The 23,556-nt window shown below is 41.9% G+C and overlaps 1 protein-coding gene across 1 annotated transcript in view; it reads left to right on the forward strand.

Annotated features, from left to right (window-relative positions):
- GAS2L1 (growth arrest specific 2 like 1) overlaps positions 1-23,294 on the forward strand; it is a 77,901-nt gene extending 54,607 nt beyond the window's left edge. Inside the window, exon 6 of the mRNA XM_073630590.1 lies at positions 16,720-23,294. Within this exon, the coding sequence (XP_073486691.1) occupies positions 16,720-17,773 (1,054 nt within the window). The 3' untranslated portion in view covers positions 17,774-23,294. The remainder of the gene's footprint in view (positions 1-16,719) is intronic.
- Positions 23,295-23,556: the final 262 nt, after the last annotated feature.

Genomic DNA, 23,556 nt, shown 5'->3' on the forward strand with positions numbered 1-23,556 from the left:
ATAATTTTATTAGCATGAGGGGGAAAAGGAGTAGCCAGTGAAGACATAATATAGTGTAGTTTAAAGCCTAAAAAACAAAAGGCATGATCTATAGCACAGTGCTTGTGTTGTGTAATTTGTCCCTTCCTATGTTGTAATATACCTGGTTGTTCCTGCCTGTTACTGTGTCCCCCTGTCTTTGCTGAACATGGTAATCATGTCTTTTGAGCCATGATACCGTGGTCAGTTTATGTGCCTCTGTAATCCCGCTCTCTGCTGTGAGTCTCTCCCCCTCCCTCCCTGCCTGTCAGCGTGAGAGCAGCTCTCCCTCCCGCCCCTCCTGCCGCTATTTAGCTGCAATATGCAGCAAAAATACATGTATCCCCTAATGCTGGCATTAACTATAGTGTGTGTGTTCTTTTAATATGAAAAGGCCAAATACCTTTTCTTACACTGCTGCTGTGCGGTCACGTGACTTTCCTCTACTGGCCGGTTGACGTTACAGTGGAATCTCAGCCCCTCCCGCTGCTCTCTCATAGATCGGATAGGAGAGCGCAGATGGGATTATGTGACCGCACAGCTGCGGTGTGAGAAAAGTTATTTAGCCGTTTCATTTAAAAAAAAAACACACAAACTATAGTTAATGCCTGCATAATCCAGAAGGGATACCTGTAAAGTCACAGTGTGACTTTACAAACATCTTAAGGGTGTATTTGATCAATTCTAGCCTGCAGGCTGGTGTCCAATGTGTACAGACAGTACTTACTCAAATCAGATTTCCTTCTAAGCATGGTGCCCACTGGGAATGAAGGCAGCTCCCTGTTCTTCCCATCTCTGGTCATGTAATATGTCACATGACAGGGAGGGACAGGAAGATAGACAAGCTGCCCTGACTCTCCAGTGGTGCCACGCTAAGATGGAGGTATGTAAACATGCTCTACATTCAGATCCATATCGCAAAATCCAAAAATCTGCATCTGAGGACATATTACAGTGTCTTGAAAAAGTATTTATACCCCTTGACATTTTCCACATTTTGTCATGTTAAAACCAAAAACGTAAATGTATTTTATTGTTTTTTTTATGTGATAGACCAACACAAAGTCAAAGTAGCACATAATTGTGAAGTGGAAGGAAAATGATAAATGATTTTCAAAATTTTTTACAAATAAATATGTGAAAAGTGTGGCGTGTATTTGTATTCAGCCCCCTTTACTCTGATACCCCTCACTAAAATCTAGTGGAACCAATTGCCTTCAGAAGTCACCTAATTTGTAAATAGAGTCCACCTGTGTGTAATTAAGGTTCGGTTTCCACTATTGCAACCCCAAAGTCATGCGATTTACAGTGCGACTTTGCAATGCAATTTTTGATACGACCGGTGAAAAACATGTCAGAAAAAGTTGCACCGAAGTCGGTACAAAGTAGTGCAAAAAACTTTTTTGGAGTTGCTGCGACTTGAGCCGCACTAATTAGAACAAGGACCATTGAAATACATTGGTTTTGACTTGTCATGCGACTTCACATGTGTCAAGTCACACAACATGACAAGTCACACAACAACTCGCAGTAGTGGAAACAGAGCCTTAATCTCAGTATAAATGCAGCTGTTCTGTGAAGCCCTCAGAGGTTTGTTAGAGAACCTCAGTGAACAAACAGCATCATGAAGGCCAAGGAACACACCAGACAGGTCAGGGATAAAGTTGTGGAAACTTTTAAAGCAGGGTAGGTTATAAAAAAATATCCCAAGCTCTAAACATCTCACGGAGCACTGTTCAATCCATCATCCGCAAACGGAAAGAGTATGGCACAACTTCAAACCAACAAGACATGGCTGTCCACCTAAACTGACAGGCCGGGCACGGAGAGCATAATTCTGAGAAGCAGCCAAGAGGCCCATGATAACTCTGGAGGAGCTGCAGAGATCCACAGCTCAGGTGGGAGAATCTGTCCACAGGACAACTATTAGTTGTACACTCCACAAATCTGGCCTTTATGGAAGAGTGGCAAGAAGAAAGCCATTGTTGAAAGAAAGCCATAAGATGTCTGGTTTGCAGTTTGCGAGAAGCCATGTGGGGGACACAGAAAACATGTGGAAGAAGGTGCTCTGGTCAGATGAGACCAAAATCTAACTCTTGGACCTAAAAGCAAAATGCTATGTGTGGTGGAAAATTAACACTGCACATCCCCCCTGAACACACCATCCCCACCGTGAAACATGGTGGTGGCAGCATTATGTTGTGGGAATGCTTTTATTCAGCAGAGACAGGGAAGCTGGTCAGAGTTGATGGGAAGATGGATCGAGCCAAATACAGGGCAATCTTAGAAGAAAACCTGTTAGTCTGCAAAAGACTTGAGACTGGGGCGGAGGTTCGCCTTCCAGCAAAACAACGACCCTAAACATACAGCCAGAGCTACAATAGAATGGTTTAGATCAATTCATATCCATCTGTTAGAATGGCCCAGTCAAAGTCCAGACCTAAATCCTATTGAGAATCTGTGGCAAGACTTGAAAATTGCTGTTCACAGACGCTCTCCATCCAATCTGACAGAGCTTAAGCTACTTTGCAAAGAAGAATGGGCAAAAATGTCACTCTCTAGATGTGCAAAGCTATTAGAGACCTACCCAAAAAGACTTGAAGCTGTAATTACAGCAAAAGGTGGATCTACAAAGTATTGACTCGGGGGCTGAATACAAATGCACACCACACTTTTCACATATTTATTTGTAAAAAAATTTGAAAACCATTTATCATTTTTCTTCTACTTCACATTTATGTGCCACTTTGTGTTGGTCTATCACGAAAAATCCCAATAAAATACATTTATGTTTTTGGTTGTAACATGAAAAAATGTGGAAACTTTCAAGGGGTGTGAATACTTTTTCAAGACACTGTATTATTTTCATACAGGACTTATATAGCGCCAACAGTTTACGCAGCGCTTTACAGCATAAGTGCAGACAGTAAAATTACAATATAATTTAATACAGCAGGAATCAGAGAGCCCTGCTCGTTAGAGTTTATAATCTAAGAGGGAGGTTCAAGAGAAACAAAAGGTAATAACTGTGGGGGGTGGGCTGATGGAGAAAATAACTATACAGTTGTTAGGTGGGGGCCGGATAGGCTTCTGTGAAGAGATGAGTTTTCAGGGATTGTCTGAAAGTGGACAGACTAGGAGATAGTAGTACAGATTGGGGTAGGGAATTCCAAAGAATAGGAGAAGCTCTGGAAAAGTCCTGGAGGTGAGCATGGGAGGTGACAAGGGAGCTAGAAAGTGGGAGGTCTTGAGAGGAACAAAGAGAACGATTTGGTTGGTATTTTGAGTCTAGGTTAGTGATGTAGCTGGAGGCCGCATTGTGGATGGCTTTGTAAACTTGTTAGTGTTTTGAATTTAATACATTGGGTGAGGGGAAGCCAGTGGAGGGATTGGCAGAGAGGAGCAGCAGACACTGAGCGGTTGGTAAGGTGGATGAGCCTGGCAGCCGCATTCATGACAGACTGAAAGGATTTGTAAAGGCAGAAGTTTTTTTCATCCTAATGCAGTCTATGCATTAAGATAATAAGCCTTCTGTGTGCAGCAGCCCCCCCTAATACTCATCTGAGCCCCCTCTCTGTCCAGCGATGTCCACGAGTGTCTCGGCCGTCCAGAACTCTCCCTCCTGATTGGCTAATCAAAGTCAGTCAGCCAATCAGGAGAGAGAGGGGCTGGGCCACAGCTCCATGTCTGAATGGACTTAGGGAGCTGTGACTTGGCTTGGGTGCCTCCATAGCAAGCTGCTTGCTGTGGGGGCACTCGACAGAAGGGACGGGCCAGGAGCACTGAAGAGGGGCTGCTCTGTGCAAATCCAGGGCAGGTAAGTATAACAGGTTTGTTAATTTTATTGCAAAAAAAAACAAGACTTTACAATCACCTGAAGGGAGGATAGCCTATGTATGGGATAAGCCAATGAGAAGAGAGTTTTTGTAGTCGAGGCAAGAGATGACCAGGGAGTGTATACATTTATACCAGATGCAGTAATTTGGAAAAAAAGCAGGATAATTTTACGCAAATATTTACTGATCATTATGCAGGAACTTTTGTGCTAGAACAAAAAACGTAAAATAAGATCAGTAAAATTGTGAATGTACTGTAGCCTAAATCACACGGCCGTAAAAAAAACACATTTACAAGAGGTTTTTATTTAAGGATCTGAACGCAGCTCCATTGTTTTCAATTGAGACATTCACACAAGTGCGTAAACATGCATTGCGTTCAGATCAGTAACACGAAATCCAAAAATCTGCATCTGAGGACATACAAATACACGTATGCCCGATTGCAGGTATTGGTAAAAAAAAAAAAAAGGACAATTTTACCAAAGTATTTACTGATCATTATGCAGGAACTTTTGTGCTAGAACAAAAAACGTAAAATAAGATCAGTAAAATTGTGAATGTACTGTAGCCTAAATCACACGGCCGTAAAAAAAACACATTTACAAGAGGTTTTTAATTAAGGATCTGAACGCAGCTCCATTGTTTTCAATTGAGACATTCACACAAGTGCGTAAACATGCACTGCGTTCAGATCAGTAACACGAAATCCAAAAATCTGCATCTGAGGACATACAAATACACGTATGCCCGATTGCAGGTATTGGTAAAAAAAAAAAAAAAGGACAATTTTACCAAAGTATTTACTGATCATTACACAGAAACTCTTGTGCTAGAAAAAAGCATCCGTAATTAGATCGGTAAAATTTTAGCGCTCATGTGAATGTAGCCTAAATCTGTCCATAGAGTCCTTTGTCTGGTGATGACTTTAATAATCATTAGCTAGGTAATTTAAACTGGCAGAACATTGATGATCCTGGAAGAATTCCCTGGGGGACAAGAAAAAAAGTAAACAGTTGTAACACAATTTGAAAAACGATAAAAGTAGGGTCCTCAGAACTACTGGTCCTCCCTTTACCAGTATAAAGCATGACAGAAGGACTATAGATAGAATAGGACTTTCAGCTGTGAGTGCTGTGCTCTCATTCTACTGTCTGTCTCCAGTACCTGGCCAGATGTTAGCTTCTGTACTCGCCACATGTGAGCGTTTCGTGCATTACTGTACATTATAGGTAGGCGAAAGGCTATATTTCAACACTTGATTTGCTTGAACATTTTAAGGAAGATGAAGTACAGTATGTCAAAATGCACTTATTCTTTAAATGAAGCACTCATAACAACCACAGTTAAAGCCACACTCCTTACCAGGAGTAAATGTAATGATAATAGTCATAATGTGTTTCTGTAGTTTTAAAAGGATGTCTTTTTAATTATGATTCCAGAAAGTCAAAAAGCATCCACAATAACAGAAAAGGATCACGAGGAAACGCTGGTTTCAGCAGATAGATAATGCAAGCCTTATGGATAGTCAGCTGCTCAAGACGACTGGCATAAATAAACATTTATTAGTAGAAAGGAGACCGTTGACCTCTTTACCACTCTATGCTTTTACTTTTTTATAATATTTTATTTTGGGTATGTCATTTTAACTTGCTTTTAATAATTAGCTTACTGTTTTTACAAAGATTATGAGTTTTTTTATTAACAAGGGCATTTTGTGTATGTGCAAAGTTCATTCTCATTATTAATCATTTATTCATTCTTGACTTGGCTGCATTTACAAACAAATGAGAATCTGGTAAAAGGTAACACGTAGTTCAATTTATTAGTTATCTTAACAGATTGCCAGCCATTTTTACCATCCTTACGGTGCTAGCTGCACCAGCAGGAATTTGTTTATTTCCTGAATGATAACAAAAAAAAGGTTAATGAAAACCTGCTTGTATGCATCATGTATACACTGACTTTTTAAAAGCTTTGTCTCTATACATTTCTTTAAAAACCTCCTTGTGCCCTCATCCCTAACTCAGAAGCACATTACCTACCAAATTCTATGTTCCTCATCACTTTTATCAGTAGGGTCCCGGCACAGACCAATGCTCCTACCCAAGTTCACGTTAGTAACACAGAAAAGAGCTAAATCTTTCTTGTACAGCCATAACATTTCATCTACTCCTTCCCCCCTTACTCCTATACTGGGGTCCTAGTTGTCCTAAATAGACTTTCAAGACTCCCAATTCCAATGTCTTCATGAAAGGGGAACCTTCATTTCTCTTCTGATACATTTCTAAACTATGAAGGACTTTGTGACTATTTCCACCAAGCTGAGAAAGTCTAAAAACTCCAGCGCTCAGACGAAGGTACTTCTTATAAAATTCTGGCTCGTAATGTTTTACTCAATGCAGCCCCCTTAGATTGGGTCATCTTCAAACTGCAAAAACACACACAGAAGGGCACAAATGCCTAGCACATTACCACCATTAACATTTATGAAATCCAAAAACAATTGCATACTCACAAACATATATAAAAACAGGTGTGTCAAACAACAACTCAAGCTGTAGGTGGTGTCATCTATTCATTTATCTCACGGGTTGGAAGGCTAACCTGTTTCGGGGGTTAAGCCTAATACACACGGGCCAAATGTCGGGCGACATCGGCCGATTCAATAAAAATCGTCTGACATTTGGTCTGTGCATGGCAGCTGGTCCGACAGAAGCCAGCTGGCTTCTGTCGGACGTGCATGCTGGAAAACCAGTGACTGACCGGCTCCCGATCAGCGCTCTCATTCAATGGCTGAGAACGCTGACCGGAATGTTCTTGCGGGGGGTCGTCCTCCTGTCAGAACACAACAGCTCAACGGGGGGGAGATCGCTGTACTAATGTCAGATGTTTAGTACAATTGAAGCTGTCAAAAAAAAGCTGATAGTGTGCTAGGCTTAAAACCCCCTTTCTTAGACACATTTCATCCTTCCTCCAGTCTGGTCTGGACCAACATCTGGCTGTAAATATCAGCAAGGGAATGGCCTTGGCCATTCTTTTTTAAGATACCTTTGGCCTCTCATGCTCTATTTAAGACCTTTATCCAGGGCATAGCTCACATCTCTTCTGTCCAATATCCCCCCTTAATACGTTGTAGAATATTCTTCTTCTTTCCTTGTGTTCTGCTCCAAAGCATCCCAATGAAATTTCTCTGCACTGTCTGAACATTGTGTGTGCTGTGAGAGTTTACCTCTCTGCTACTGATTCTTATTTGAAAATTTAGGTTCCCTCTTTGTGCTTCCTGAGGGCTCACACAAGGGTCTTACTGCATCTCATAACATCATCACTATGTGGTTCAGACAGATTATTGTGACGTCTATAGCCTGGAGGATAGGGTTCCTCTCTTTCCTGTTAGAACACACTTTACTAGATATGTTAGTGCCTCCTGGACTTTTCAGTATCAAGCACAGATCAGCAAGGCTTCTGTTCACACGTTTGTTAAAGATGTACTCCAGGTTCAACATGACTTTAAATAGTTTGTTCAGATGCTTCTTCTGATTGACTGAGGTGAAGAGGTGGGCAGATGACCCTATAATCTCCACCAGTTTTATATATAAGGCTTCCTATGAATGGCTGAGCAATGCTGTCTGACTCAATTTTGCTCTGGGAAAGGGATGGAAGTCCTTGTCCCACTGCCAGAACAGAGCGCTGTATACTGTATGTACAGTGCCTTGAAAAAGTATTCATACCCCTTGACATTTTCCACATTTTGTCATGTTACAACCAAAAATGTAAATGTATTTTATTGGGATTTTATGTGATAGACCAACACAAAGCGGGACATAATTGTTAAGTGGAAGAAAAATAATAATTTTTTTTTTTAAATGTTTTACAAATAAATATTTGAAAAGTGTGGCATGCATTTGTATTCAGCCCCTTTTACTCTGATACCGCTAACTAAAATCTAGTGGAACCAATTGCCTTCAGAAGTCACCTAATTAGTAAATAGTCCTCCTGTGTGTAATTTTTCAGTATAAATACAGCTATTCTGTGAAGCCCTCAAAGGTTTGTTAGAGAACTTTGGTGAACAAACAACATCATGAAGGCCAAGGAACACACCAGACAGGTCAGGGATAAAGTTGTGGAGAAGTTTAAAGCAGGGTTAGATCATAAAAAAATATCCCAAGCTTTAAACATCTCAGGGAGCACTGTTTAATCCTTCATCTGAAAATGGAAAGAGCAAACCTACAAAGAGATGGCCGTCCACCTAAACTGACAGGCCAGGAGCAAAGATCCACAGCTCAGGTGGGAGAATCTGTCCACAGGACAACTAATAATTGTGCACCCCACAAATCTGGCCTTTATTGAAGAGTGGCAAGAAGAAAGCCATTGTTAAAAGAAAGCCATAAGAAGTCCTTTTTACAGTTTGCGAGAAGCCATGTGGGGGACACAGCAAACATGTGGAAGAAGGTGCCCCTGTCAGATGAGACCAAAACTGAACTTTTTGGCCGAAAAGTAAAATGATATGTGTGGTAGAAAACTAACACTGCACATCACCCTGAACACACCATTTCCACCGTGAAACATGGTGGTGGCAGCATCATGTTGTGGGGATGTTTTTCTTCAGCAAGCACAGGGAGGCTGGTCAGAGTTGATGGGAAGATGGATGGAGCCAAATACAGGAAAACCTATTAGAGTCTGCAAAAGACTTGAGACTGGGCGGAGGTTCACCTTCCAGACCCTAAACATACAGCCAGAGCTACAATGGAATGGTTTAAATGAAAGCATATTCATGTGTTAGAATGGCCCAGTCAAAGTCCAGACCTAAATCCAATTGAGAATCAGTGGCAAGACTTGAAAATTGCTGTTCACATCTGCTCTCCATCCAATCTGACAGAGCTTGAGGTATTTTGCAAAGAAGAATGGGCAAAAATGTCACTCTCTAGATGTGCAAAGCTGGTCGACTTGCAGCTGTAATTGCAGCGAAAGGTGGTTCTACAAAGTATTGACTTGGGGCTGAATACAAATGCACGCCACACTTTTCACATATTTATTTGTAAAAAGATTTTGAAAACCATTTATCGTTTTTCTTCCACTTCACAATTATGTGCCACTTTGTGTTGTTTATCACATAAAATCCCCGCAAAAAACACATTTTTGGTTGTAACATGACAAAATGTGGAAAATTTCAAGGGGTGTGAATACTTTTTCAAGGCACTGTAGCTGATGCTCTCAGCGGCCACACCTCTTAGTCAAGGAAATAATTTGTTTGGGCCAGCTTGACCCAAACAAACTATTTAAAGTCATAGTAAACCTGGAGCTTAGATTTAAGGTTTACAATGTGTTTTTGGCGTAAGGTGCTGCAGGCTGCTCCCTAAGTTTTTGAGCCTTCTTGAATCATTTGGTTGTTATGTGGGCCTGTTGGCATTGCTTATTCTATTGTCCACCCCTCAGTTGGATTACTTTTTGATGTCACAGAACACTCCCTTCTGTTTATATGATTTCCCTATCTATGGGTTATATAGGGCAACTCCAGTCCTCAAGGCGCACCAACAGGTCATGTTTTCAGGATTTCCACTATTTTGCACATGTGATTTGATCAGTTTCACTGCCTTAGTAATTACCACAGCTGTTTCACCTGAGGGAAATCCTGAAAACATGACCTGTTGGTGCGCCTTGAGGACTGGAGTTGAGAAACACTGATATAGGGTATGTCTCAGCAGGTTTCTTCAAGTCTCATATCACCTGAAGGTAGCTGCATATAGCTCAGCTGTCTTACTGATAAGTCAAAAATCCTATTTTTTCCCAGCACATATACAAAAACATTTTTTTAAATAAATATACAGTATCTTACAAAAGTGAGTTCAACCCTCACATTTTTGTAAATATTTTATTATATCTTTTCATGTGACAACACTGAAGAAATGACACTTTGCTACAATGTGAAGTAGTGAGTGTACAGCTTGTATAACAGTGAACATTTGCTGTCCCCTCAAAATAACTTAACACACAGCCATTAATGTCTGAACCGCTGGCAACAAAAGTTAGTACACCCCTAAGTGAAAATGTCCAAATGGGGCACAATTAGCCATTTTCCCTCCCCGGTGTCATGTGACTCATTTGTGTTACAAGGTCTCAGGTGTGAATGGGGAGCAGGTGTGTTAAATTTGGTGTAATTGCTCTCACTCTCTCATACTGGTCAGTGGAAGTTCAACATAGCACCTTGTGGCAAAGAACTCTCTGAGGATCTGAAAAAAATAATTTTTGCTCTACATAAAGATGGCCTAAGCTATAAGAAGATTGCCAAGACCCTGAAACTGAGCTGCAGCACGGTGGCCAAGACCATACAGTGGTTTAACAGGACAGGTCCCACTCAGAACAGGCCTCGCCATGGTCGACCAAAGAAGTTGAGTGCACATGCTCAGTGTCATATCCAGAGGCTGTCTTTGGGAAATAGACATATGAGTGCTGCAAGCATTGCTGTAGAGGTTGAAGGGGTGGGTCATCCTGTCAGTGCTCAGACCATACGCTGCACACTGCATCAAATTGGTCTGCATGGCTGTCGTCCCAGAAGGAAGCCTCTTCTAAAGATGATGCACAAGAAAGCCTGCAATTAGTTTGCTGAAGACAAGCAGACTAAGGACATGGATTACTGGAACCAAGTCCTGTGGACTGACGAGACCAAAATGAACTTATTTGGTTCAGATGGTGTCAATCGTGTGTGGCCGCAACCAGGTGAGGACTACAAACACAAGTGTGTCGTGCCTACAGTCAAGCATGGTGGTGGGAGTGTCATGGTCTGGGACTGCGTGAGTGCTGCCGGCAATGGGGAGCTACAGTTCATTGAGGGAACCATTAATGCCAACAAGTACTGTGACATACTGAAGCAGAGCATGATGCCATCCCTTCAGAGACTGGGCCGCAGGGCAGTATTCCAACATAACAACCCCAAACACACCTCCAAGACGACCACTGCCTTGCTACAGAAGCTGAGGATAAAGGGGATGGACTGGCCAAACATGTCTCCAGACCTAAACCATATTGAGCATCTGTGGGGCATCCTCAAATGGAAGGTGAAGGAGCGCAAGGTCTCTAACATCCACCAGCTCCATGATGCCGTCATGGAGGAGTGGAAGAGGACTCCAGTGGCAACCTGTGAAGCTCTGGTGAACTCCATCCCCAAGAGAGTTAAGGCAGTGCTGGAAAATAATGGTGGCCACACAAAATATTGATACTTTGAGCCCAGTTTGGACATTTTCACTTAGGGGGTACTAACTTTTGTTGCCAGTGGTTTAGACATTATTGGCTGTGTGTTGAGTTATTTTGAGGGGGCAGCAAATTTACACGGTTATACAAGCTGTACACTCACTACTTTACATTGTAGCAAAGTGTCATTTCTTCAGTGTTGTCACATGAAAAGATAGAATAAAATATTTACAAAAATGTGAGGGTGTGCTCACTTTTGTGAGATAATGTGTATATATACTTTTTTTTTAACAATACTTTGAAGCTAAATGGTACCAAAGCTACAAATGTTATCCTTTTTTTAGATGCTCAAATATGCTATAAATTATGTGCCTTATTATTAACTCATATCTAGTTTCACACTATTTCAGCTTACCAGATGTGGTGGCTACATTCATTTTCTTTTTTCAAGCTGTTTTTTCCTTTTTTTTCGCCTGGGGATTTGCCAGTAAGGCACATCCATCCATAAAATAACAATATTCACTCACCCTTCTGAATTAGGACAATAGAAACCAGACAGGACTCCCGAACCCTGCCCTTCTATTGTCCATAACATAGAGAGACGTAGTTCAGCAGCAATCGGAGGTAACCAAAAGCATTGTAACTGATAATAGTCAGTTCATGCAAAGAGCCCAGGAAGTTATCAGCTCACAAGATTTTGAGTATATATAACAGAACAAAAGGTATCAAACAAAAAAAGTTCATTTTTAGGGTTTAGATACCGTATATACTCGAGTATAAGCCCAGTTTTTCAGCACATTTTTTTGTGCTGAAAGTGCCCCCCTCGGCTTATATTCAAGTCAAGCACTTTTCTGGTGCAAAGAATGACATTTTCCGAACCAAATTTGGGGTCCCGTATCTCAGGGGTCACTTGGTGCTAGGAACCCCACAATTGGTGTGCAAACCCAGTGGAACTAGCACTATAACATATCCAAAGCTGGGGTTCCTAGTCCCAAGTGGCCCCGAGATATGGGGCCCCAAAGTCGGTTTGGAAAATGTCATTCTCTGCTGCAGAAAAGTGCTTGACATTTTCTGAACCGACTTTGGAGCCCTGTATCTCGGGGCCACTTGGTGCTAGGAACCCCAGCTTTGGATATGTTGTAGTGCAAATTTGGGGTTCCTAGCACCGAGTGGCCCCGAGATACAGGGCCCCAAAGTCGGTCAACTGTGTCCATCTGCAGCAATGTCATTTCGGTACCCTTTGGGTCCAGAGACCCCAAATTTTGGCTGCAGCTAGGGGGCAGCTAGGAACCCTTAACTACCGAATTTGAAGTTCGGGGAACCTGTGGCTGCAAATGGGCACAGTGAGGCATGCAAATGGGCATTGTTGATCCTCTTTTCCACTTACAGTAGCTGTGCATTTCTCACCCTAGGCTTATCCTCGAGTCAATACGTTTTCCCAGTTTTTTGTGGTAAAATTAGGTACCTCAGCTTATATTCGGGTCGACTTATACTCAAGTATATACGGTACACTTTAATTTGGAAGGTTTTTGCAAGGTATTTTGCAACAGCTCTTGTCCCCCATTCCCATGCCTTGCATATTACTTTAGTATGGGTCTCTGTTTGTAGCAGCTCAGGTGACTATATTTACAGTGCATCCGGAAAGTATTCACAGCGCTTCACTTTTTCCACATTTGTTATGTTACAGCCTTATTCCAAAATTGATTAAATGCATTATTTTCCTCAATATTCTACAAACAATACCTCATAATGACAATGTGAAAGATGTTTATTTGAAATCTTTGCAAATTTATTAAAAAAAAAGGAAAAAAATCACATGCACTGTACATAAGTATTCACAGCCATTGCTCAATACTTTGTTGAAGCACCTTTGGCACCAATTACAGCCTCAAGTCTTTTTGAGTATCATGCTGCAAGCTTGGCACACCTATTTTTGGGCAGTTTCTCCCATTCTTCTTTGCAGGACCAGTCAAGCTCCATCAGGTTGGATGGCGAGCATCGGTGCACAGCCATTTTCAGATCTCTTCAGAAATGTTCAAGTCTGGGCTCTGGCTGGGCCACTCAAGGACATTCACAGAGTTGTCCCGTAGCCACTCCTTTTTTATCTTGGCTGTGTGCTTAGGGTCGTTGTCCTGTTGGACGACGAACCTTCGCCCCAGTCTGAGGTCCAGAGCGCTCTGGAGCAGGTTTTCATCAAGGATGTCGCTGTAGATTGCTGCATTCCTCTTTCCCTCGATCCTGACTAGTCTCCCAATTCCTGCCGCTGAAAAACATCCCCGCAGCATGATGCTGCCACCACAATGCTTCACTGTAGAAAGGGTATTGGCCAGATGATGAGCAGTGGCTGGTTTCCTCCAGACATGACGCTTGCCATTCAGGCCAAAGAGTTCTATTTTTGTTCATCAGACCAGAGAATTTTGTTTCTCAAGATCTCAGAGTACTTCAGGTGCCTTTTGGCAAACTCCAGGTGGGCTGTCATGTGCCTTTTACTGAGGAGTGGCTTCTGACTGGCAGGAGGGGCACTGCCAGAAAATAAGCTTTTCACTGGCAATTTGTCGGGGGGAATGGCTGGTGTTGGCGCTTCAATCATCATGGCACCATGGTTGATATGGTGTCAGGATGATTGAAGCACATTATTTCTATTATTACATTGTAATATAAAATGAAATAGTTAAACTCACCATAATGCCAAATCGGTGGGAGCCCTGAGTGTGTCACATGCCACAGTCACCTGCCACCAAATGCAGTGTGTCACTTGCCGCCGTCACCTGCCACTAGATGCAGCTTGTCACCGTCACCTGCCACCAGATGCAGCTTTTCACTTGCCACATCACCTGCCACCAGATGCAGCGTGTCACTTGCCACCGTCACCTGCCACCAGATGCAGCTTGTCACTGTCACTTGCCACCAGATGCAGCTTGTCACTTGCCACATCACCTGCCTTCAGATGCAGCTTGTCACTTGCCATGTCACCTGCCTTCAGATGCGGATTTTCACTTGCTAGGTCACCTGCCTTTAGATGCGGATTGTCACATGCCACGTCACCTGCCACCAGATGTGGATTGTCACTTGCCACGTCACCTGCCACCAGATGAGGATTGTCACTGGTCATGTCACCTGCCACAAGATGCAGCTTGTCACTTGCCACATCACCTGCCACCAGATGCAGCTTGTCACTTGCCACCTCACCTGCCACCAGATGCGGATTGTCACTGGTCATGTCACCTGCCACAAGATGCAGCTTGTCACTTGCCACATCACCTGCCACCAGATGCAGCTTGTCACTTGCCACCTCACCTGCCACCAGATGCAGCTTGTCACTGTCACTTGCCACCAGATGCAGCTTGTCACTTGCCACATCACCTGCCTTCAGATGCAGCTTGTCACTTGCCATGTCACCTGCCTTCAGATGCGGATTTTCACTTGCTAGGTCACCTGCCTTTAGATGCGGATTGTCACATGCCACGTCACCTGCCACCAGATGTGGATTGTCACTTGCCACGTCACCTGCCACCAGATGCGGATTGTCACTGGTCATGTCACCTGCCACAAGATGCAGCTTGTCACTTGCCACATCACCTGCCACCAGATGCAGCTTGTCACTTGCCACCTCACCTGCCACCAGATGCGGATTGTCACTGGTCATGTCACCTGCCACAAGATGCAGCTTGTCACTTGCCACATCACCTGCCACCAGATGCAGCTTGTCACTTGCCACCTCACCTGCCACCAGATGCAGCTTGTCACTTGCCACCTCACCTGCCTTCAGATGTGGATTCTCACAAGCCACCTCACCTGCCACCAGATGCAGATTCTCACAAGCCACCTCACCTGCCACCAGATGCAGATTGTCACTTGTCATGTCGCCTGCCACCAGATGCGGATTGCAACTTGCCAGGTCGCCTGCCACCAGATACGGATTGTTACTTGTCATGTCACCTGCTACCAGATGCGGATTGTCACTTGCCACGCCACCTGCCACAAGATCTGGATTGTCACTTGCCAGTGGCTGTGTTGCTTGCCACCAGATGCAGATTGTCACTTGCCAGTGGCCCAGAGTGATGTAATCTCTCTGCTGCCCGTGGCTGCACAGTGAGGGCGTAACTGCAGTGATGCAGGGTGGGCGTTGAGAGATGATGCCACTGTCCTGCCTTCCCGCTCACCCACCAGCCTGCTTACTGGCATGACTACCTGCCCGCTCACCTGCCGGCCTGCTCACTGGCCTGCTCACCCCCAGACCCGCTCACGATTTTCTCGGGAAGAGCAATTGCCCCAATGCCCCTCCCCCCTGGATCCAACCTTGGATAGAGTGCTGTAGAGATCGTGGTTCTTCTGGAATGTTTTCCTCTCCACTGAGAAACACTGGAGCTCTGTCAGAGTGACCATTGAGTTCTTGGTCACCTCCCTGACTAAGGCCCTTCTCCCCCAATCACTCAGTTTGGCCAGGGCGGCCTTCTCTAGGAAGAGTCCTGTTGGTTCCAAACTTCTTTCAGTTACGAATGATGGAGGCCACTGTGCTCATTGGGACCTTTAGCCCGGGTTCACACCTATGCGAATTAGATGCGGCTTACACCGCATCTAATTCGCAGGACATTTTAAAATACATTCATATGAATGCATCTGGTTCACATATGTGCGTTGCATTCGCACTGCGCATTGCACAAAAAACGTGTGCGTTTTTTGGGCATTGCGGTGCGAATTACGAGCCTATTATCTCCTATGGGAACGCATCTGATTCGCAGATGCATTGCGTTCTGAACAAGGATTTTCTCTTTCTCCTCACTACACCTCCCCCTCCCTCCCCCTCTCCCTGCTCTCTAATCCTGAGCAAAAACGCAATGAATCCGTTGAACAGGAGATTGTTATCTCCCCAGTGAAACCTGAGCTTCAATTCGCACCGCACAAGTGTGAAACCAGGCTTAAGGCTGAAGAAATTTTTCTGTACCCTTCCCCAGATCTGTGCCTCCATACAATCCTGTCTCAGAGGTCTACAGACAATTCCTTGGACTTTATGGCTTGGTTTTTGCTCTGACATGCACTGTTAACTGTGGAACCTTATATAAACAGGTGTGTGCCTTTCCAAATCATGTCCAATCAATTGAATTTACCACAGGTGCACTCCAATTAAGTTGTAAAAACATCTCAAGGTAAATCAGTGGAAACAGGATGCACCTGAGCACAATTTTGAGGGTCATGGAAAAGGCTGTGAATACATGAGATTTTTTCCTTTTTTATTTTTACTACATTTGCAAAGATTTCAAACAAACTTCTTTCACGTTGTCATTATGGGGTATTGTTTGTAGAATTTTGAGGAAAATAATGAATTTATTCCATTCTGGAATAAGTCTGTAACATAACAAAATGTGGAACAAGTGAAGCGCTGTGAATACTTTCCGGATGCACTGTACCGTGGTCACTTGCATCCAATAAAATGTTTAAACAGTATTGTCTTACAATATAAAAAATTCTGAAACTAGTCTTGTCATTTTGGTATGTGAGATTGAGATTATCTGAGATTGAATGTGTACGGTATATACTGCTACATGTTGGAGTTGCATCATGTAATACAAACTCTTCTTTGGTAACTTTAACTTTCTGCCATATTTTGCTTTTCTTGAAAATTTCTGTTAATTTACTTACTGTCTTTGCTACATCTCACTCCTTCCTTCTGTCTCAGGCCTCCTCGTTCCCGACGCTATTCTGGTGACAGTGACTCTTCTGCCTCCTCTGTCCAGAGTGCCCCTGCTGGCAGAAAATCATCCGAAGTGTTAAGACCAGGATTCCGTGCTTCAGTAATACGCAGCCAATCCCAGGACCGCGGACCACTTTCCCGGCGATCCCAGGTATCCCAGCCTGCAGTGTCTGATAGAGGCAGAACCCAAGGTATTTCAAGTACTGGCCCTTCAACAAGGCGTGCCCGAAGTCAAGGGCCCTCAAGTAACAAGAAGACAGTTTTGATGATTACACGGGATAAGGAAGGACAACATTCATTGACAACTCCTAATGCTTCCAAGCCCCCTATTACTTGTCCTCAAACAGAGCCTCCCAAAACACATGCAAGAAGACAGCTGGGATACACCTCACAGCCTTTGGATGCTTGCCAGGAACAACAAATGTATCGTAGCTTTGAGAAAGAATTCCTTGAAAATTCACGACTCCTTGGGACCTCAGAGAATGCTGGAGGAGCACAGGGAACCATCTTGCTAAGTCCACCATCTTGTGAGCCAGCTGTTATAGACTCTGCATACTGTTCTTCTAGCTCATCATCTTCCTCACTGAACTTCTATATCAGTGGAGGTGGAAGAGAGCAGAATGCAGAGGGGAACACTGTAGTACTTCCTCCATTTACTTGGAGAAGACTTCCTGCTCTGTCCAGCTCTTCAGATGATAGTTCCTGCCCACCTGCTTCTGAGGATCTTCAGGAGGAAGTGGAGCCAGAAGACCCATCTGAGGCAGCTGAAGCTGATTCTAGTGCGGTGGTCTTACGACCAAAAAAATCCCAGAAACGCCCAGATAGAGTACCTTCCATCTATAAACTCAAACTGCGCCCAAAGATCAGACCACGTGTAGACACTCAACCAGACAAGTCACCATCTCGAATTCCCACCCCATTTAGTTATAGAACTGCAAGCTCTCCACCTAAACCTGCAACCACTCGACGTTCATGGAGAGCCCTTCAGTCTGTTTTCTTTTCTGATTCAGGAGTACAAGCAGATCATCCTGGCGGCTGAGTCGTCTTTGGTATAGTTATCCTCACTCTATTCTGATACATGCAATTTGCTAGAAATTGATATACTGCAAATTATGCTTTAGTCCTAATGATTTTAGGATGGGGAAAATAATCAGAGCTATTCATGAATCCTCACCAATTGTAGACTACACTTTGCACATGAATGCTCAACAGTGCTAGCATGACTACACATCCATACGCTATAGAATATTACAGCATGTGCATGCATGCACTTGTTGAAAATGTAAGGAACAAAAATCATTTTATCTTCATTCCTGCTGTTGGATAAAGCCATTTATTCTGTTACATGCTAGCAGAGAAGCGCGACATCCCAGGTTGTTACCATTACTCAGGATAGAATGCTCTTTATTTTGCTATACCTATCTAGGCAATCAAGGGTTCTGCTCTTTTATACAGTGGGGGCAGTTATTTAGTGAATAGTGTTCAACCCTATAAAATAGCCATGCCCTCTACATGGGTTTGGTATATATCTTCATCTATGCTGCTGATGGCCCTCCAAAAGATAATAAATTCTTACTTCATGGCTCTCTGTAATTTATATTCCAAGCCTGCTGTATATACTGTCTAAGAACACTGTCACTGCTGTATGTACTGTAAGTAATTTCTCAGGAAACAAACTAGCAGTCACACTATCAGCATGGTTATATGGTCAAAGGATAATGATAATATCTAATTTTGCCATGTAACTTTTCTATATGATTTAGCTAGGTTATAAGATGACGATCACTAAATGGATTTTTGGGAAAGGTAGCACCAGGAGCTAATCAGATGTGCTGCAGTGCATATTTGTTGACAATTGACATTCTGGCAGGAGGACAGAACAGTAATCAGAGGGTTAAGCTGTTGATCTTCCTGTAATGTACAATCACAGGCTGGAAACAGGGAGGCGATCTTCTTGTATTGCTTAGGTGTAGTATTAAAAAAGCAAGTCACCAATGCGGTTGTCTGATAGGGCTGTGAAAATCTCAGGACCAAATAGTAGAAAACAGATCCTTTGGAAGGTTAAAAAAACAGCACTTGTGTACTGTATGTATTTCAGCTGTATAGCTGTTTACCTGGAGTTCAGCTTTTAAAAATGACATTGTAAGTAGGGGTGAAAATTAAAGAATGAGTTGATATAAAAGGGAGACAGAGAAGGTGTTATATAGATAAATGGAAAGTATGAATGTGTATATAGCAATAAGAGGAAGTGTAGAAGGTTACAGACATTTGGTTTCCTAACTGATAGTGATCATCCTAGCTATAGTTATTTAACATTTTGAAAGGTAATAGTTGCCTACTGGAGATGACTGAATGTTTAAAAAGAATGACCCACAAGTTAAATGGGACTAATATAGTTTCCTGCATGATTCATTTCTGATTGGTTTATTTTTTTTCAGCCCGTCAAAGATATGGTTATGTATCATTAAAAATCAAAATTCTATGGCTAACCATATATAGGCAGATCTCCCACAGAGATGATAGTGGTTATACATCTGCCAGTGCTGTATAAGAATAAATCAGTATTGCAATTTTTCTCAAACGCAAAGATGTTAAGTCAAGACGTGGCGATAGGGCAGTTTCTTTCTCAATGGCTAAAAAAATTATGCCTGTCCCATCTCTTGCAACTATCAGATTTTGTATGGCCTCCACGTTCTTAAAGAAGCCCTGTTGACAGACCATTTATTTAAAAAAATATATCTCTTTAAGATTATTGTGTGCATTTAATGTATCTTTTGCATTTTCTATACCTGTAAAAGCCTCCCATGTGTAGATATCAAAAACCCTGGGCACTGCAATTTCGATGATGTCAGTAGCTCCAGAAGACTTTTTTTTTATGTGGGTGGCAGGGTCTCTTCAGGAAATGTCATTCGGATAATCAAATCTAAATTTAGTTTTTTGCATATTTGTATAGTCATCACTTTAAAGTTTGAGAAGTGTCAGACAGGCAAGTTAGTTTGAAACACTTGTTATAGTAGAATGTATACAAAACAACTGCTACAGGGAAATGTATGCAAAGCAATAGGGGTAGTTAATAGGTTGTAAAAAATAGAATGTTAAAGAAAGGGATTCTGTGTCATAATAAAAGGTTTATTAAATGTGAAGTATAGTATAAAACTTTATTTTTTCCTAATACAAGCAGTTTCTGTTAATATAGATAGCCATCAAGGAGTTTATTCTCTCGCGTAATACTTGACCACTCTTTATCTAACTGATAAAGACAAACCTAAATTATTTTTTATTTTCTTGAATATCACAGAAAATATGGCTGTTATGTATAAATCCACTCAATGTGCACATGATTTGTTTTAACTGCTTTTCAATGTGCAGTATTTAAAAATATGTCAGTGTTGTTTTTTTGTTTTTTTTTAGCAGAATCAATTAATGTCATTAGGTAGGTACAGCAAAATGTGTTATCCACTTAACTGCATGTAGAAACTCTTGTCTTAATGTCTTGTAAGATCACCTTGCTAAGAAATCTTTATAATTGGGCCTTGTATAAAAGCATCAAAGGAAGAGTCTGTATAGCCTGTGGTGGCCTTTCTCAACCTGGGTTCCATGAAACTTTAGGATTCCCCCAGAACTTGCTTGAGCTATAACTAATTGACATTCTGTTTGATGGTGCCTACAGAGTTCCAGGATCAACGCCACTTAGCAACGCAAGCAGCAAGACACAAATATTTTTTTTAGCTGTCTTTAAAGGTGCCATTAGTACCACCACTGTAAGGGGGACATTCTTCCACCTGGCCTCCAATGCAAGGGAATTTTTTTCTAGGGACCCCCTATGTATTGGTTTTAATTCGGGTTCCTAAGGGGTGAAAATTATTTTAAGGGTGCCTCTGGGGTAAAAAGGTTGGGAAAGGCTGGACTATTATCAATCAGTCAGTCACTTCTTGCTATTGAAGTTTACAAAATGAAAGGCAGAAGCTTTTTAATATAAATTGGTCTTTAGATACTTTTATAAAGAAGGCCCATTGCTCTGTGTAGAGTATATGAACTATGTTTAACTTTTCCATTGAAAACTGTTGTTTTGTCACCATAATCAAGAGTTGTTCATCCAGGTTAGTGTTTGTTGACTGTTTAGGAACTGACAGCGATTGTATTAATTCTTTAAATTTATTTTAAATATGGGTGTTTTACAGCTACTGGGTTCTGGTGCTAGCTTTTTTTTTTAATTTCTAATTTAATGTAGTGTTCACTGTTTGGCCAAGCAGGAAAGAGCTTGAGTATTAATGTCAGATGCTGTAATCCTAAAGCAAGCTCCCTAATTTATACAGGTAGAGAGTACCCAATGGTATTCTGTCTGCCTTGACCCCTGCCTAAAACCCTTTCTGCTGTAATGCTATTCCGAGGTGGAATTTAATGTTGTTATAATAATATTGTATGGGGAGAGAACGATGTGTGCGAGTAGAGGAATGGGAGTGAATGTTGACACTGTGGAGTGCAAAAATTAACAGTGATGTTATTGAAGTAATGGGATGATTTTCAAAAGGTCATTTACAAAAAAAGCAAAAAAATTGCGTTTCATGCATCACACTAATTTTCTGTTTTGATAACCTGGTACATGCCCATTTGTCTTTGTTAAGCTCTATTATAAAAATAAAAAAAACACACACACACACACATATATATATATATATATATATATATATATATATATATATATATATATATATATATGCCATAATACAGTTTGTAAAGTCTAGCTTCATATCACCTCTGCCTTCATTAAAGTCTGCATTCACTAAAAACAGGATGGTAGAGGTCTTTTCTTTTTTATTTGGGACTTCAGCATTGAAATTTCCCCACTAGAGTTCTTAGCTCACTGACCCTCCCGTGTCTATGATTATCTATGTAGGGTTCTCCTATCATGTCCAGTGGAGACCCATCCTGTACTGGACCCAACAAAACACCAGGGCTGGAAAAAAACCTGTAAATAAAACACTGATAAAACATTGCACTGTAGCAGGGTTTACAGGATATCAAAAATGTAAATATTCAAAGGCACAGTGAAACAAAAAAAGGTTTGACCCCTTTAATTGCTTGTGAAGGGCACTGCCAGAAGATGATCTGCAAATGAGAGAGAAATTACCAACAAAAGTAACAGCAGTCACAAAGGTGAATGTCACAGAATTATGAGAGAATGCAAGTAACCATGTGGACTAATGCTTTAGTAAGGACTAAAACACTGGCCACTGGCCAGTAGAATTATAAAATGTAAAGTCTGTTGGTGGTGGGGCCCTTTAACTTGGCATGGGAGTGCTCAACCTTCAAATGAAGGTATTTGTACGCTGAAAGAGGAATAACACTCTCAAAGTATCCTAGGGTAACAAGATATAATTCCACTGGCAGCAGCACAATCCTGCAGTAATGAACAGGTTCAGTACCCACAAAAGTGGACAAAGGCCTTCTCAGAGGCCACTCAGAAACCTGTCAGATGCTCTCTTGACAGCAGTATGCAGTCTAATAACTGCTCCAGATGGAAATTATTGCAACACAGTCCGCAAGATCTCAGCTCGGTAATGAGGATTAGAACACATGTTCCAAAGGCCAGGTGAAAGAGAGCACAGTACTCTGGTGCACTCCCCCCAAGCCTGCACCTCTCTCCAGGTCTCCCCATGTATCTGTCTCTCCACTGCAGCCTTGGTCCCTCCTCAGCTCACTTTGCTTCCCTTTTCTGTGTTCGTGGGTGAGACAAAGTCTGGATGCTAAGATTAACTCCAACATGGCTGTTGTACCTGGGCTGCACAGCTTTAAGGGGTCACCAGACAGTCATACACTTAACTTATGGCCATGTACAAGGAAGTGCAAAATCTCTTCTAAATGTTCCAAAGGAGTGAATGAAAAGTGTAGTGTTTGGGCCCCTGAATTAGTCAATAAGCCCAAAGGCAGACGGCATAGTAATGGCCCTTAAGTGCAGGGACATCTACTGTGATCTGAGAAAACATTATTCGGAATGAGAGAACATCAGATTTGTCTTTATTGTTCTGAAGGTTCCAGTAGAGCACATTTGAATTTTGTATGGAAAAGAAATTGAAAAGGACCCACAAGAGCGATCACAATGCAATTGGTTTATCTCTGCTTTCTCTGAGAACATAAAAAATATTAACTATTTTGCACAGGCTAAAAAGTTGTGTTATGTTTTACTGTAATGATTAACCTAATGTGCCCTGCCCAATATCATTTACATAAGCCTTTGGCTGAAAACAAAACTTGCCCAATCAAGTCGGCACAGGATAAGGTATTTATATGCTACAACATGCTTATAATTAATCTGGGATGTAGCTATAAAATGTGGACATTAGGCAGAAACTGATTGTGATGCATAATGCATTTTGTATTACTTGAACTGCACTTTTTTGCTTTTGTATTTGATCCTAAAGTTTGTGGGGGTGCACTCAGATCTCACATTGTATGCAAATCAATGGATGATCATGGACATCGATGCTAAGGAAAATGTATGTGACCCAATGTATGCTGGCAATTCTGATCTGTTGCTGCTGATTAAATCTTTTGATAAACTCCGGTGTTGTTTTTTCTGTGACAATGACAATCCAGAAATCACTGTACAACATTTCTTCATTGCCTTTTGGTGACACAGGTGTTCTTAGAACAAATTATATGGGTTTCACATTACTACATGTGCCACTCAACATTATGGATGACTGATATATACATTATTCATTTTCCATAATTATTATTATTATTTACATGTTGAACATATAAATAATAATAGTAATAATATTTTCTTTGAAAAAAATTAATTTACCACACTGTTTTAAA

This window comes from Aquarana catesbeiana, linkage group LG01, assembly GCF_042186555.1.
Source record: "Aquarana catesbeiana isolate 2022-GZ linkage group LG01, ASM4218655v1, whole genome shotgun sequence".
Lineage (NCBI taxonomy): Eukaryota > Metazoa > Chordata > Amphibia > Anura > Ranidae > Aquarana > Aquarana catesbeiana.